Source organism: Neolamprologus brichardi, chromosome 10 (genome assembly GCF_056152115.1).
Source record: "Neolamprologus brichardi isolate AB-2024 chromosome 10, ASM5615211v1, whole genome shotgun sequence".
NCBI classification, from domain to species: domain Eukaryota; kingdom Metazoa; phylum Chordata; class Actinopteri; order Cichliformes; family Cichlidae; genus Neolamprologus; species Neolamprologus brichardi.
The window spans coordinates 16,355,862-16,371,847 of record NC_142113.1 but is presented as its reverse complement, the minus strand read 5'-3'; the positions used below and the strand labels follow the sequence as shown (position 1 = coordinate 16,371,847).

Genomic DNA, 15,986 nt, shown 5'->3' with positions numbered 1-15,986 from the left:
ACGATAAGATGTATTGTACATCGATCAGCCACCTCATTAACTACATAACTACAGGGTAACTAACACTGATTGCCTGTTACAATGCAGTGTTCTTCTGGGATACTTTGGGTGCTGGCACTGGGTGGTGTTTTGACACTTACCAACCCACCTGGACATTGTTGCAGACCAGTCATGCATCCCATCGCAATTACACTCCCCAGTAACAGCAGCCTCTACAAGAGGATGAAAACCAGACCACAAAAACTGCTCAACCAAGGTATTAAGCTACTTTCCCCAACAAAACAAGCCCACTGAGAATCCAGAGCACACCTGATCTATGGAGGTCCCAGGCAGCCAACAGGACCTAGAAACCAATCCACTGTTAACATCCCAGTGGTAGACTCCAGGAGAACGCGTCCTATTTCAGTACCCCCAATGCATGACAACTAATGTGACCAGATCCAAATAAACGAAGGACCAAATAAATGTAGGACAAAGTGCAGTGACTATAAGGGAGAATGACGTGGATATGTTACTCATACTGAGCAATGGGTTAAAAATGTGCTATATCTGACTCAAACACACACACAATATGTAAGCTAAAGCTTGAGAATCAACCACTCTGTATCGCCATATAACCCCAATAGACCACTTTAGTGGTTCCTTGGGCATTTGAAAGTAGAATGGGAGGCAGAGTCTTTGGCTTTCAAGCCTCTCTTCTATGGAACCAGCTCCCAGTTTGGATTCGGGAGATTTTGTTACCCTGCAATAGGTTTACGGTTCTGGGGGCTTTCCATATTACACAGAGTGTTTCTTCTTCACTCATCTTTTTTCGCTCTCCTTGTATTTGTACACTACTCTGCATCATTAAATATTAATACTTTCTGTCTCTCTCCCACAGCCTGTCTTTGTCCTGTTTCCCTCCAGTCATTCACACACAATTGAATTGAATTGACTGTGAAGCACAAATATGCTGTATTTATTTAAATTTCTTTCTCTCTCTCTCTCTCTTTTTTTAGTATACACACTTCTGTAGTCCCCCTTAATCTGGAGATAACTGTTGAAAGTGTTATCTATTTCACATGCTATTCTGTCTGGGTTTCAAATTCAGAGGTTCGGTAGACCTCGTACCGAGACATACTCAGTATGTGGGTCAGGAGAACAACGGATAAAAATTGGGGGAAATTGGATAAAAAGGATAAAAAAATAACACTCACATACTGAAAATGCACAACATAGTGGTAAAAGTCTCAGACAAATAGGGTTTAAAATGACGTCTTCCGCCAACACCCCAGATTATAGTTGGCTACAGTAAGTGATTTGCAAGCTTGTGAGGAATTTACAATAAACAAAAAAATACCTTAAAAAGGATTGCATCACTTAAGAGTTTTTCCATAAATATAAGACTACCTGCTGAAAAGTGCAGGCTCAAACAAGCCCTCTAATGTGAAAAAAGTAATGCTGGATTCATGCCAAAGACACAGGGAACATTGCTGAGTACTAGCCAAATGCTCCAGGGTAACTACTGAATGGGAAACTTGTCATTTTCTCTTCCCCCTTCTTTTTTTCCATTCCTTTCTTGGCTTGGTGTGTCACTTAACACTACTGTGGTCAGATTTATTTTGCCATCATCACACTTGGTACTGTGCAGCCACCCTTGCGAGACATTTAAACGCATTAACTTTGGAAACAAGGCTCAGCTCGGCACTTCTAGCTTACGAGTGCTGATATTTTGTGATATGTCTGTCTGTCAGCAAGACAAACTACCAAGTCAAGCTTGGTGGACAGGTGAAGCGAATCCAGATCACTTTTGTTTTAAATTCAAAAACAGATCGTTGGCTTTAGTGGAGGAGGGAGTGTCTGGCCATCTTTCTAGTTTACTTATTACCTAGTTGAATCAGTTTTTAAAAAAATGGTCATCCAGCCTTTATTTTAATAATATTACCAATACAAATTCTAATTTTGGAGCATATTCCCTTTTAAACCTGTCTGACTGAACCAAAGTTTCAGCATTCTGGTACTTCATCTGCTTTATTGTCCCAGCTGGTTACTGCTCTATCTGCCAGCCACCGGTGAACAACAGAACACCATGACTACTGCAGTAAACACACTTTAAGAAGCTCTTTGTATAAGCGGGCACACAAACACTCACAGTGCAGAGAAATATAGGAAGTAGAGGGTAACACTGCAGAAAGCTTATGTGTTTTCTAAAAGGAAGGTAAGCATTACAATCACAATGCCCTCCATTTTAAATTTCATAGTTATTATTCTTGGATTTGGTAGTTTTTTAAAAAAAATTAAATGCTGATTTTTTTGTCTTACTTTTTAATGCATCTTTTCTAAAACTTTTTTAGGAGCAGACACCAAAGATTTAGAACATTGGGTGATGCCAGTGATCCAGGAACCAGCAGACAAAATGTTCTTTGAAAATGCCAGCCTGCAGCAACCACGTCGCCACCACGAATTCTTTCTGCGCAGTAGACCCTACAGGGGCGAACCACCAACAGTGGCAGGTAAAGTCCTGCTGCTCCTTCATACCAGCAACAGATAAAGTTACTTATGCTCTCAGATCCTCCAGTGTCAGCTTTAATCATCTACATTAGTGTTTGTAAAAAAGCTCAGTGGCAAAGGAAAAAAAAAGAAAGAAAGTTCAAACACTGAAAAGAGTAAAACAGAAATAGAAACAATGTCCTGGTCAAGAAATAACAAAAGCATTCAAAATTACCGTCATTATTTCTGATCTCGCTTTAATCTTGGTGCACATCACTTAATAAACAGACAGAAATAAAACTTTGTTTTGTTGTCACAAAAATCAGGTCTGTGTGAATGATTAATTGTCACTGGCATTACACTTATTTTATAGAATTTGTATGCAAAGTAAACAAGCTGTGAAAAAGAAACCTAACTGGAAAGATTTCAGAAACTGTGAAACAGCGTTGGGCTACATGTTCTGTGCTAACTGGAATCACTCCAAAGTAGTGGGTTAAAAAAGGGGAACAAGACTCAACAGTCTACGTTTCACCCTCTTTAGGATTCCTCCTCTACCCGGACACACCTGCTAAGATGGAGACCACATCACGTGAGGCTTTCTGCTTCAGGCCCATCCCAGACCAAGATCCAGGCAAAGGTCAACAGACTTGGCTCACCCTAGAGAGTAAACTCATCATGTCTGTATAAAGATAAGACTCATTTATGGTGGCACAGTGCACGCAAGGCTGTGGCTTTCTGTTCAGTGCACATGTGTGTCTTGGAAATGGTTTGGGCAGTGTGCTATGAGTGAGAAGGCAGAGATAGTAGAGATTATATAAAAAGTGATTTTGTGATTAAAGCTTAGATAAAAAAAGCAACAACCCTACACTGCCATTAAACTGAAAAACACTGTAATTAATGTACACAAGTAATTAATACCTCAAATAGAACATAAGAAAGACCATATAAGGTTAAATGTGAAAATGCTGTTATAGACACAGAGCATCTGGAGGAGTGATATTGTTTTCTCTGCTGTGCAGTGAAATTCCTGCCACTCTTACTCACAGACACAGGATTGGATTGGCCTCAGCAGTAATTATTTGTGTATGTGTTCCCGTGTCCTTCACACAGCTCTGTGACATCCAAAGCAAATGATTTATATTCATAAGAACAGTAAGGGAACAATATTTGAAGAAAAACATATTTTCTTGAGTAGCTGAGGTCTGTGTTCACTTGAAGCAGTTAGATTGTCTGTGCATGCGCAGTGTAAAAAAAATATTACCATAAAGATTTGGAATTATTTATCAAGAAAAAAAAAAGTTGAAATTCACTAAATACATTGATATTGTTAAATATTGCCAGTAAACTAAGAAGAACGGCAAAGTGTAACAGGTCAATATTTTAAAAATCAAAGATTTATGACATTTTAAATAGACCATTTCATGTCATTGATGTATAAAGTGTTATTCTCTCAAGATTAAAATGAAAAAAGCAAATAGTGCAATATATGTAGTATGCAGTGTTGGGGAGTAACGGAATACATGTACCGCCGTTACGTATTTAAAATACAAAATATGAGTAACTGTATTCCGTTACAGTTACCGTTTAAAACGGTGGTATTTAGAATACAGTTACTTTGTTGAAATAAATGGATTACACTGCGGTACTTCCCTGTTTCATATTGTGGCGGGTCAGGCCTGTTTGGGTTTTGTTTGACAGCTACGTTCTGTTGTTCCAGGCGGCAGCGTTACGGTTGCCATGGTTACAGGGTGACGCTCTCTCTCTGCGTGTTTCCTGGGTGAGAGAGCGCCTGTTGTTGTTGTGCTAAGCTAATAGGCAGAATGCTACCGGTATAGCTCTAAAGAATGTAGCATCATAGGCAGCGTAGTCCGTGCTGCAGGGAGAATGGACTGCCATACACGTTATGTGTCTGTGAGCGAGGGAGGGAGAAAAAGGAAAAGTACGAGCTGTCATCGAGCAAAAACGGGAGCTGGAAGCATGTAAATATAATAATAACCACTGCAGCCAAGAAGAGTGCCTGACGAGCCCAGTTGTAAGTAAGCTATTAAGACTCGACTGTACACCGTGTTCGTGTTTTCGTCCAAAAACAATAAGCTCCGTTGGAGCAGCCTTTCAACGCCTCTCTCTGTCTCTGCTAGCAAAGTTGACCCAGACAACAAAGTAAAGCTAGTTTTCAGCGACGAGCCTGACACGAACCCGACATATTAGCCAGAGGTCCCTTTACTGCGGTTCGGAGCCGCGGACCTTCAGTAACAGTAATAAATCACAGCAATAGTACATTCATGTAGTTGTAAACAGCATGATAATATATTAAGTAATCCAAAGTATTCAGAATACGTTACTCTCATTGAGTAATGTAACGGAATACGTTACAGAATACATTTCGGGGCATGTATTCTGTATTCTGTAATGGAATACATTTTAAAAGTAACCTTCCCAACACTGGTAGTATGATCAAGAAAGTAAGAAAGTCTATTTATGGAAAGTAGGGATACAACGATACCAATTTTTTCAAACCGATACGATACCGATACTTGGATCTGAGTACTTGCCGATACACAGTACAAAAACCGATACTTCTACCACACACACACACACAAATGCAATGAATTGGAAGACAGGTTTTTATTTTATTCTCTGCCGATAAAAAATAAAATCTTAATAAAAATGACCACAAAAAAATTTCAAGTGAAAAATAAGCACTTCTGTTAAATTATTGCGGAGTCTCCACATTGTAATTTAACAAAATATGTCCCGAGATTTATTATATTTCATATCGCAGCTCGAGTATGCTGAGAAGACGGTCCAATCCTATGTTTTCCACGACCGGCATTGGCTGGTCATCCAGAGCGATAAAATGAGTCAGAGCCTCTGTTATTTTAACTGCTTGTGGATTTTCTCTCGACATTTTTCTTCGCTTTTCCAAAACCTGAGTTAAAGTTGGCTGTTCCACACTGCTGACATTTTGTTTAGCCTAGCTACAGCAGCCTCCAGTTTCTCTTTTTCATCTGGAGCCGCCAGTCTCACTCGCCCAACCCTGTGCCTGTTTAGCGCGGATGTCCCCCTAGAGGCCAATCTAAAAAACTACAACAGAAATGACAAGCCACCCTCTGATTAATGAAATAAGTTAGTATCGGTTCATGGTATCGGTTAACTTTTACGAGTATGAGTACACACACATTTTACAGTATCGGCCCCGATACCCGATACCAGTATCGGTATCGGTGCATCCCTAATGGAAAGTGTGATTACTGTTGATGAAATTCTGCCTTTAGCAAAGATTACCCTTCAGCAGGCTGTAACACACAACAGGAATCTCACGGTTCTCCTCCTGCATCCTCATGAAAAACAGGAAGAGGAAACAGACGTGAGGACAGAGAAGTGAGCGGGAATGAGCAAGAAGGCAACCGTGATCACATGTCAGCAGCAGCAAAAAACGAACAGGAAACAGCCCAGTCTCAGTATCAGAAAGACTTCCCTCCCCCATCCTCCTGCCACAGGAGGCGGACACCTGCTTTCCCGCAGCCTGACAACATTGGCATCAACCCTGCGTTCAGGTGAGAGGTTTATCATCATCACAGTGTCCTTCATGTAGGAAGCAGCTACTCTGTGTCTGCATGTTCTGATTCTTCTGATTCACAGGATCAACTTCAGCACGGTCCAAAGAGAGACTTACCCAGGGTGGCCCATTGTGAATGTCGGGTACGGTGGAAGGCAAAGACCAGCTAAGCATGACTTCTAAGCGGTAGTGGAAATCATCTTGCATGTTTGCATACATGCATAATTAATATTAAATGTCAAAGTCATATTTAACAAATGCTTGAAATTTGTCTTGTCCCAGCATGTATTCCCAATAATCATACAGTAATAAACACAAACCAGTGGAAAAAAGCCTCAGTTTTCAGTGTGTTTGACGTATATGTGTTTGCACTAACTTCATTGTCTCTTCTTATAAATAACACTATAATTGACAGCTTACTATTCAGAACATACTTGGAAATAAAAGTCAGTTCTACCTCTTGTTTTTTTCTGGTACATTAGAGAATTACCTTTTAATGAAATAAGAGATTTATTTCCCATCATCTTTCATATTGATGACTTCACAAATACTTGTGCACAGTTTAAGAATCCACCCAGTGACCCATAACAGAAAGCTGATTGACCTCACTGGGCAGGACCGAGGATCAGACGGCTGAGTAAGAGCTGAGTAAGCGTTTGATTCAAATTCCTGTGTTACATGTATATGGAAAAAGGAGTAAATGTGTTTGAATACTCTGAGTTTTCTTCCCTCAAGTATAAATCTTGCACAACACATCATTATCAACTCTGAAAACAGGGGTCACATGAGGCTACACTGGAAAACTACCCAACTTGGGAAATCTTAAACGTGTTGCAACACTTTGACAAGCATTAACACCTTAGATTTCAAAACAATGACAAATTTTATTGCTTATGATATAATCTGATTTACAATTTTTTAAAAAGAAATTGAGCTGACAATGTGCTCTTAAACTTATGCTTTTTTAAAAAACAAAACAACAACTGCAAACTCATTTTACATTGTGAGTCACATATAGCCTTTGACCTTGAGTGGGCCGGACCAGCGAAACTTCCCTTTCTGTCAGTGAAAAGAAGTTTAACTACACATTTAATCCCTGGAATATCTTAATATCAGAAAAAGAAATGCAGTTTTGTTTGTCTCAGTTTATCTACATGATAAATGGGGAAAAAGTCTGCTGGGACTTAAATTGTAAGAAATAAAATTTGAATTGTATATGTGGGGTAATAATATTTATGATAACTGTATAAAAATACAGTTTCGATTCCCCAAAGCAATCCAATTGGACTCTTAAGCAGTGATTCTGGCTCCTGGCGCTCATGTTTGACATCCGGAATGTAAGCCTCATTTGGCTGGACACCATCCGTATTGTAATTTTTTTGCTCGAATAAAGAGTTGTAAAAAAAACCCCAACAAAACACAACAACCCTACTTTGTCATTCCTGCAACCCTGCACGAATAACAAAGTAAGACTTCCCTGAGAAGAACTGAATATGACAGCCACAGGCAGAGTCCTGATTACCATACAGTACAATCTGAAGAATATCAGCATACAAAAAAAGTAACCTTTCACACAAACAGTTATCCAAGTCACACACTCATTCACTGTCCTCCTTTGAAAGCCTTCAGCTGTGCTTTGAACCATCCGTCAGTCTTGCAGTACCGCTGAAGTGCAGCCACATGCTTCATCTCCGGTCCCGGTGCCTGCTCCTGTCTCCGTGCCTGCGGTCATCCCACTCTCGGCCTCTGTCCCGGTCATCTCTCCTTCCTCTGTTGCCCCACTCTGCTGTTCTGTGTCGGTCCCGATCCTCTCTGGCTCTCCCGCCTGGTCTGTCCCACTCCCTCCCTCCACCAACACCACCACCGCCTCCTCGTTCCTGCACCGGGTCTACCCCGAGATTGATGGGTTTACGGAAAGGCCTGTCCCTGCCGCCGAACCGCAGCTGTCCGGATTCCTTTTTCCCTCCAAGCCCGCCGCCGAGCCGCCGCGGCACCCATCCTTTAAGAGTCCTCTCTTGCTCAAAATCCACGAACACTTCATGCTGGTCGACCACCAGCTTGTTGGCGTCCCGGCGGGCCCGGACCACAGACCGCTCCTCTTTGTACTCAATAAAGGCATATCCTTTGGAGAAACCCGTGACGATGTCCCGGACCAGCCGGAGCCGCTGGATGTCTCCGTACTTAGAGAACACTTTGTGTAGTTTATCTTCGGTTGTCTGTGGGTTCAAGCGGGACACAAAAAGCGTGAGCAGTGGGTCTCCAACGACGCCTTTGTTGGGCTTATACCGGGCACCCATGGCCCTCCAGACCGCTCGATCATGGGGCTCCACGTCCGTGCCGTCGATGCTACCAGCTTTCAGCGGGTCGTACACCTTCGCTATCGGACTCCAGTCAGCCATTTTAAACTAGAACTATCGCACACGAGACTAACTGGCTTTACAAACAGTTTTCAGGGCTAATATTTTTCTGCATTAGTCGCTAATTACCCGTGAGACCATACCAGTACCGCTGAATGTTTTCACTCTTCCAAGTGCATCAACAAAAACATTCCGTAATGAAACGGGGTCCAGTGTGTCACATTTTAAAGTCCCCCCACTCCCCCAACTAAGGATACTAGAGTTCCGCGGTGCTAAGATACTTAGACCAACTTAAAACACGCAGATTAATTATAGCATCAGTCGACAAATTTGCAAATATGAAGTAAGGCTTATTATTATTAATTTTTTATTATTAATAATAAATAATCCTTTTTTATAAAAATAAAAAAGTTTATAAATAAAACTTTTTATTCATTGCACAATACTGTCACTTTTTTTTTTTTTATAATTTTATATAATCACACCATAATCAATAGCATAGATAGTGACAGATCAAAGGCAATAGCATTGTTGTGTTATTAAGCCATTGGTCTAGCATGTGCAACCAGAACACCAGTTCCTTGATTCTACAAATCAATCTTCCATAATTGTTTTTGATGGTGCTGGTGGAAAGTGCCTTAAAACTTTTACAGATGTTAGACTGCCATTTTAAAGCTGGTGACTGTGAAGATTATAATATATGTAAGAATTAAATATTTTTTATGCTAATCAAATTATTCAATGACATTCTGATGCTTTACAGATGGCTGGTTGGTTGGATTGATTCGGCACAAGATGAATCAGACATTGCTAGAAAAAACATTAGAGCCCAATCTGATTTCCTCACTGTGAGAGTCACATCATCCTGTCAGTGTATGCACTCCCTGATTAATATGGCAAGGAATGACTTATCTGAATGCCGCTTTTCCCCCCATCTATGTAGGCCAGTCTTTTTAGCTACACCACAGAACTCTCAAATGTGCATTTATCTTGTACACAAAAGCCTCACAGCTATACCATACCATCAACAGTCAGCTGTGGACACTCTCTTTCAGCATTTGGTTGCTGTGCACTATGTTTCATTTGGAGTCATGAGGGACATGTCTCTCTTTCTATGTCCAGGACCAAAATATGTTGGTTGTAACAAGTGGTTATTTGAGTTACTGTTGCCTAATAAAATGGGTGGTAAGTGTATAAAATTATCTAAAAAGATTGAATGTCAATGCTATCCAAGTTACAGGTGCCTGAACACTCTTGAGACAATGCATTACAAAAACATTCTTTAATAAAACACTGAAACCACAACAGCTTCTGCTCCACGGTGAATAACTTCTTACAAAAATTGTGAACATGCTTCACTTCATTTTTCTGTACAGTTTCATCTGATACACATGGTACAGTATCAAAAGGGTTTGGAAAGGTGAAACAAATTCTTCTATGTAGTTCATTTAAAAAATAACTTTTGCTGCGTAGATGCATCTAGTCTTGTTGTTCTAACAGCATAAAAATTATACATAAAGGTTGAGCAGGTGTGCTCTTTAGCTCTACTCCAGATTCATCATTTTCTGAAAGCCTTTACATATCCTCCACACTCCATTTATAGGCCGCTTCCTGCACAGCCTTTTTATCTGCCATCCTCTGGTAGCGTTTCTGTTCAAAACCATTTGACCTGCAAGACACAAATAAAATAACCCTATTAATTATGATATGACAACCTAAAAGGCCAAAGACAATCCATTCAATTAGGCGCAAATTTAATATAGACGTGGAAAAATATGATCACAATTGCTTTACCATTAATGTGCAAAATGACAAACTGATGTGTGTATTAAAAACATTCAATATTAAACTACAAATCTGTCCTCAACAGTTTTCCTCTGTCACCGATGCACAAACTCTACCTGTCAACTCCATCCCAGCGGTACCCCGGTGGAATATTGAACCGGTTTGGAGGTGGAGCAGGGCCTTTATATCGAGGTTTCTCTACAAAAAAATCAAAACAAACATACAAATAAATAAAAATACAAACAGTAGCAAAAACAAAACTGCTGGTATTTAAAAGCTTCTTACAAGGATTGACCTGGTGAAATAAAATAAAGTCATAAATAAAATAAAACATATGTAATGTTAAACACCTTGTGTTTTTGTGCCACGGTCCTTTTTACGCCTGAGCATTGCAGCCATAGGATCGCCTTCTCTTTCCTGTTCTCTCAACATGCGGTCAAGATCCTCATCGTCACGGTGACGTGCCAGTGGCTTCTGGGCTTCGTGCAGCGCGTCCTCAAGTTTCTGCTGATGCATCTGGCTCTGTGCCAACCTATACATACATTTTAACATAAACCATTGAACCACATGATGCTTTTATAATTTTTTTTTATGTGGATATAATCACATAAACTGTGATATTTGAAATAATCATGCACATTTACCCTTTTCCCCACTGAGCGTATTTCTCGTCTCTTGCCGCTTTTTCACCAGCTTTCTTTTTCTGTTCATCTCTCTCTGAATCCAGATCCCTCCTTTTGCCACTTTTGTCTCTGAAAATCGTCTGAGCGTTACGCGATTCATCTGGTCATAGGGGATGAATGGGTAAGTATGTATAAACTTTTAATTTTATTATTTAATTTTAGGACTAAATAAAATACGACAATATAGATGATAAGCTGAAATGAGATGCAAAGCTGTATGAAGCTCTTCCATCAATGGGTGTAAAAATATCTTAAGAGAGAAAAGTTGAGGAAACCTTCAAGTGGCTGATTGTGTTTTTCTCTGCGTCTGTTCTCCTCTTGCTCTTTCCTTAAAACGTCCACAGAAACCAGGCCTGCCTTTCCACCAGATAGCATCCTTTGGCCCTGGTTATAAAAAAAAAAAAGACAATGAAAAAAAAGAAAGAAATTTGAGCTAAATCAGATTTTACATTACTGTTTGTTCCAACACAATCTGCTTACCTGTGACTGGCCTGGCCTACGAGGTGGTGACAAATCTCCATCCGAGTCCCTTCCACTCGGTGGCCGCACCCTGGGTGGAGACTGGTCAGAGTCTGAGCCCCGTTTAGTTTTTGAGGACCTCCTTGGGGGAGATTGGTCGGAGTCTGAGGCGTTTCCCTTCAGGGGCCTTTTCCTCGGGGGAGACGGATCCGAGTCTGAATCATGTCTATTCTGACCCTTCTTAGCTACTGCTGACCGATGAGGATCCGGTGAGCGTTTTTTACTTAACAAAGATGAGCTGAGCCTGCTTTTGTTGGAGGCTGAATCTGACAAAGACACAGTTAATTTGTTAATTTTCATTTTGTAATGCCTTTTGAACAAAAATTAAAGATTTATTATTAGATCAAGGTATGTCTTTAAAAGAAATTTCCATTCAAAACTCATGTTAAATGGGTCTCTGCTTTTTTTTTTATTCATATGCCACACCAGATTCCACTTTACAATTTAAATGGATCACTCACCTTTACTTTGCATTTTTTCTGACTTTCCTGAACACTGTCTTGGTGGTGACAAGTCCGGGGAGTCACGGTGTCTTCTCCTGGGAGGAGAGACATCCGGAGAGTTGTGACGTCTAGTCCTGGGAGGAGAGACATCCGGAGAGTCATGACGTCTTCTCCTGGGAGGAGAGACATCAAGAGAGTCATGACGTCTTCTCCTGGGAGGAGAGACATCCGGAGAGTTGTGACGTCTAGTCCTGGGAGGAGAGACATCCGGAGAGTCATGACGTCTTCTCCTGGGAGGAGAGACATCAGCAGAGTCGTGACGTCTTGTCCTGTGAGGAGAGACATCCGGAGAGTACTTCCGACTTCTCTTTGGTGGAGAGATGTCTGGAGAGTCATGCCGACGTCTCCTCGGAGGTGAGACATCTGGTGAGTCATGCCGGGTCTTTTTGACAGGAGAATCCCGTGCTCTTCTCTTTGAAGACAACTCTGGTGAGTCATGTCGACCTCTGCCTAATGAGCCAGCCTCTGTATTTTGATGTTCTTTTCCATTTCCTTCCTCTGTGTCATCATTTTGATCCACTTTTAGGAGAGGAAGTAAAACTATAGTAAACAACAGTCTTAACTTAATATTGCACAAATCCCCCCCTACTGCTGTGACTTCTTATTTACCTCCAATTACTTTCCATCTGTTGCTGGTCCTAAAAACTTCCATTTGTTTCACTTCCTCAGGTCGATCATCAATCACCTCAGCAATCTGAACAGTTAACAAAAGATTTAGTTTTAAAACAGAACTTGTTGACATAACAAAAATGACCCAAACTACAAGCATACCCATTTAATACAATAGATTCGATTTCAGCATTAAGTAAACGGCCTGTATTTGTATAGCGCTTTACTTAGTCCCTAAGGACCCCAAAGCGCTTTACACGTTCAGTCATCCACCCATTCACACACACTGGTGATTGCAAGCTAAATTGTAGCCACAGCCGCCCTGGGGCGCACTGACAGAGGCGAGGCTGTCGGACACTGGCGCCACCGGGCCCTCTGACCAGTAGTGTCCCAAATCATCAGGCTCATTTTTATTGTTTAAAAGAAACCCTCATATACAGGAGCGCATATAGCATATGCTTCCGTAATCATTTCAACTGAATGAATGGACAGGTTAGCCAGGTAGCTAGCTAACGCCATCTTACCACTGGAGCTTCTTCTTCATCCTCTTCCTCAATCTCCGTCTGCTGTGTGACCATCTGTTTCCAATCTATGTCATCGTCCACTATTTTAAGTCTTGAATCAAAGAAGTAAACACGAGTAAGTTATTACATTAGGCAGTGAGGAAAACAGCGCTGCACAACAACAGAGTCGTTAACTAGCTTAACGGCTAACAAATACAGCTAAATCTGCGGCAAAAGTCGACTAAACCGTCGCCACCGGCTCACCCCTTCTCGGGAACCTTGCGCCGCTTCTTTTTTGCCTTTCCTTTAGATTTCAGGGAATCATCGTCGGCTGATAAATAACGTTTTAGGTACTCAGCCTTAGAGAGTTCCTGTCCTTTCTTACTGCCTGTGGAAGCAGCCATCATTGTGTTGTCAGAAACTACGGGTGGCGCTGAGGTTCAAGAATGCCAGTTCGGATAGAGGATGCAAAGGATAGACTGAGATTGAGGCAGCTAAGCAAGCATGCCTAAATTGTAAACAATATTATTATTAATAAATTCGAAATAAGGGCAGTGTAGTTAGCAAATATAATAATACAAATAAATTAATACAAATAAATCATGAAAGGGTTTTGAGGAATTTACCATTGTTAAATCTAATTGCACTCCAGATGCAGTGCTGTGAAAGTATTTGTGTGAAGGGGGAATTAAACCTATCCAAACTTACCTGTCCCAGTGTAAAACAGTAATTGCCCTGTTGTTAAATCATTAATTAATTTACTAATATGGGGTTAACTGTGATAAACCACATTTTTTGCTGAGGTGCAAAAGCGAGAGTGAAATAAATGAACACCAACTGTGTAGTTATATAGTTTTAATTGATATCAGTAAGAGGAAGTTAAACTATCACCAAAAAATTGTCAGTCATGTGTTGGTATTGTTTCACCGTCATCAAAACAATGTTGGTCCAGGATTACTGAGACTTACTGACACCATCACTTTATCAATGCTGGTCATCATGTCCTTTTGCTGCTAAAGTATTTATACCTACTTTTCTATACCTATACTCATTACTAGTACACAGGCTGTTGCACTCTATTTAGTAGTATTACTTTATTACTTGTTATTCTGTTTTTTAAATCTGTTCATTTAAAAAAAATTCTGTTTCTTCATTATTCTGTTTCTTTTCGCTCTGGGACTGTGTGTACGTAATTTTCGTTCCACCTCATGTAAACATGTGATGCAAATGACAATAAAGCTTCCTTGAATCCTTGAATCAGCATTGCGACTGACCTGTGATAATGTCTGAGCATCCAAGAAGTTGGCTAATGCAATTATCACTGGCAAACCAATGTTAGTAAACTGTAAACTAATCTGGCTAAACTAAATAGCAAACCTAACTTGAAAATGTATTTACTATATTCTATAAATTAATAAAGAAAAAACTTATACTGACCATTTGTTCTAGGAGAGAGTTTTATGTAAACAAGCACATATTTGAGGACATTGCAACGTTACATCACAACAAAATCATTGGTCAGTACCAATGTTGATCCTGGATTAGCATTATTATACGGATGCAACACTAACACAAGGACATCAGCTACACTGTCACTCATCATGAAAAACAACTTGCCAGAGTCATGCCATGGCCTCAACATAAAAGACAATACCTCTTACAAATACCTCTGTCATGAGAGTGATAAACACACAGTGCAACATTATAGATTACAGATTAAGTTACTAAACTGCTGATCTTTTGTCTTGATGCATGCTCAGTCATCCAGGTAATGAAATCCCAAAAAGTGGATTCTGTTCATTTGGATGTAACGTTGTGAGTGGGAGAAACACTTCGTAACTCATCCAAGTGACTTCTTCAGTCTCAACTGACTGCAGGTTTCCTCAATCTTAAAAAACGTACTTTTGCAGAATTACTAGCACCACTGGCAAGTGGGCTGTGAGGTAGTTTCTTGATCATTAACCATTTATGACTGTCACTGCTCAGTGACAGAAATACTTATGAGCCCCTGAAACAAGCCCAGGAAGTGGTAACAGGAAGAGGGTGATAGATTGTCTGAAGCAGTTAGAACAAGACAATGCTAGTGAACGGACCTCATACCACAGGCTATACCCAGGGACAGTCTATATCGTGTACCTTTAGGACCAGTTGTCTGTATAATCAACTCGGTCACCTATAACACCTTAAAGTTTCTGGCTTCGATCCTCAACCCGTTGGTAGGCAACTCTAAACACTACATCCAGAACAGTTAGTTTCGGTCATTGTGCAAGGGTACTGTTTATTCATGTTACAGCAACTCATGAGTGAATGAACATGGTGCAATAAAAGTACTTTTAAAAGTACATTTTTCCAAACACTTACATGTACTTAATTTACTTGAGTAGGGTTAGGGGTTGCCACTTCAGCATGCAGTGAAATTCTATACTCTTGCTAATAACCTACTAATTTTATTCAGGCGTGTTGCAACAGGGACACATGGAAAAGTTTCTGGACACCCGTCCTCGAGGACTGGAGTTTGAGACCCCTGCTCTAGTCAAACCTCCCTGGTACCTGTCCTAGCCTGTGTAACACAGGCTTCCTTCCACCCGTAGGGTTGCAGCAATATCTAATGCTTGCATCACCTTTTCCCCTTACATGGTGTCAAATTTGTAAGGAAAATGTGGGTTGAGCACCAGAGTTGAGTATGTGGGTTGCGGCCATAAAATATTTGCCAATATCAAACAGTTTATTTTGCTATTGACACTTGTTGGGTGTCATTTATTTAATTCTGAAAAAACAAGCCACATCCACAATTTAAGATTTTATTCTTTTAGCAAATAGGGGCGTCAATAACATGTGGAAGAACAATGCGCAGCCACAACAGCCTGGCATCTCAGTCTCATGCTGGTCACCAAGTTGGAAACGCACTGAAACTCAGCCAGTGTGTGACCAAGTGCTGTGTTGGTCACTGTGTTAAATGGGGTTGTGTCCTTGTTTTATTTTGTTACATTTTTGGAAGA

The 15,986-nt window shown here is 40.5% G+C and overlaps 3 protein-coding genes across 4 annotated transcripts; 1 reads left to right on the top strand and 2 right to left on the bottom strand.

Annotated features, from left to right (window-relative positions):
• The first annotated feature begins 2,114 nt into the window (after positions 1–2,114).
• LOC118454849 (uncharacterized) lies at positions 2,115–6,352 on the top strand. Of its 2 annotated transcripts, none has more exons than XM_035911748.2 (5): positions 2,115–2,197; positions 2,334–2,492; positions 3,011–3,106; positions 5,822–6,026; positions 6,112–6,352. In XM_035911748.2, the coding sequence occupies exons 2-5, from the start codon at positions 2,366–2,368 to the stop codon at positions 6,209–6,211; spliced, it is 528 nt and encodes a 175-aa protein (XP_035767641.2). In that variant the 5' UTR covers positions 2,115–2,197; positions 2,334–2,365; the 3' UTR covers positions 6,212–6,352. The 2 variants fall into 2 exon arrangements, with proteins under 2 accessions (XP_035767641.2, XP_035767640.2); XM_035911747.2 differs by having other exon boundaries at positions 3,011–3,133.
• An 839-nt stretch (positions 6,353–7,191) lies between these two features.
• On the bottom strand, positions 7,192–8,621 carry snrnp35 (small nuclear ribonucleoprotein 35 (U11/U12)). The gene has a single exon (XM_006800019.3). The coding sequence runs from the start codon at positions 8,425–8,427 to the stop codon at positions 7,714–7,716; it is 714 nt and encodes a 237-aa protein (XP_006800082.1). The 5' UTR covers positions 8,428–8,621; the 3' UTR covers positions 7,192–7,713.
• A 1,031-nt stretch (positions 8,622–9,652) lies between these two features.
• bud13 (BUD13 homolog) lies at positions 9,653–13,408 on the bottom strand. The gene is made up of 10 exons (XM_006800018.3): positions 13,252–13,408; positions 13,009–13,099; positions 12,485–12,569; positions 11,834–12,394; positions 11,334–11,638; positions 11,129–11,237; positions 10,815–10,953; positions 10,521–10,702; positions 10,287–10,368; positions 9,653–10,054 (listed from the first exon to the last, which is right to left on the bottom strand). Exons 1-10 carry the CDS (start codon positions 13,392–13,394, stop codon positions 9,961–9,963), a joined length of 1,791 nt encoding a protein of 596 aa, XP_006800081.2. The 5' UTR covers positions 13,395–13,408; the 3' UTR covers positions 9,653–9,960.
• Between the last annotated feature and the right edge of the window lie 2,578 nt (positions 13,409–15,986).

What these genes read in the sequence shown, in the direction of transcription:
- snrnp35 (XM_006800019.3), bottom strand. Translation starts at nt 8,427, where the DNA reads ATGGCTGACTGGAGTCCGATAGCGAAGGTGTACGACCCGCTGAAAGCT.
- LOC118454849 (XM_035911747.2), top strand. Translation starts at nt 2,366, where the DNA reads ATGCCAGTGATCCAGGAACCAGCAGACAAAATGTTCTTTGAAAATGCC. An exon ending in GACTTGGCTCACCCTAGAGA is followed by an intron (nt 3,134 to 5,821) that starts GTAAACTCATCA and finishes CATGAAAAACAG; the next exon opens with GAAGAGGAAACAGACGTGAG. An exon ending in GGCATCAACCCTGCGTTCAG is followed by an intron (nt 6,027 to 6,111) that starts GTGAGAGGTTTA and finishes TCTGATTCACAG; the next exon opens with GATCAACTTCAGCACGGTCC.
- bud13 (XM_006800018.3), bottom strand. Translation starts at nt 13,394, where the DNA reads ATGATGGCTGCTTCCACAGGCAGTAAGAAAGGACAGGAACTCTCTAAG. An exon ending in AGAAAAAATGCAAAGTAAAG is followed by an intron (nt 11,639 to 11,833) that starts GTGAGTGATCCA and finishes TGTCTTTGTCAG; the next exon opens with ATTCAGCCTCCAACAAAAGC. An exon ending in CGCTGGGATGGAGTTGACAG is followed by an intron (nt 10,055 to 10,286) that starts GTAGAGTTTGTG and finishes TGTGTCTTGCAG; the next exon opens with GTCAAATGGTTTTGAACAGA.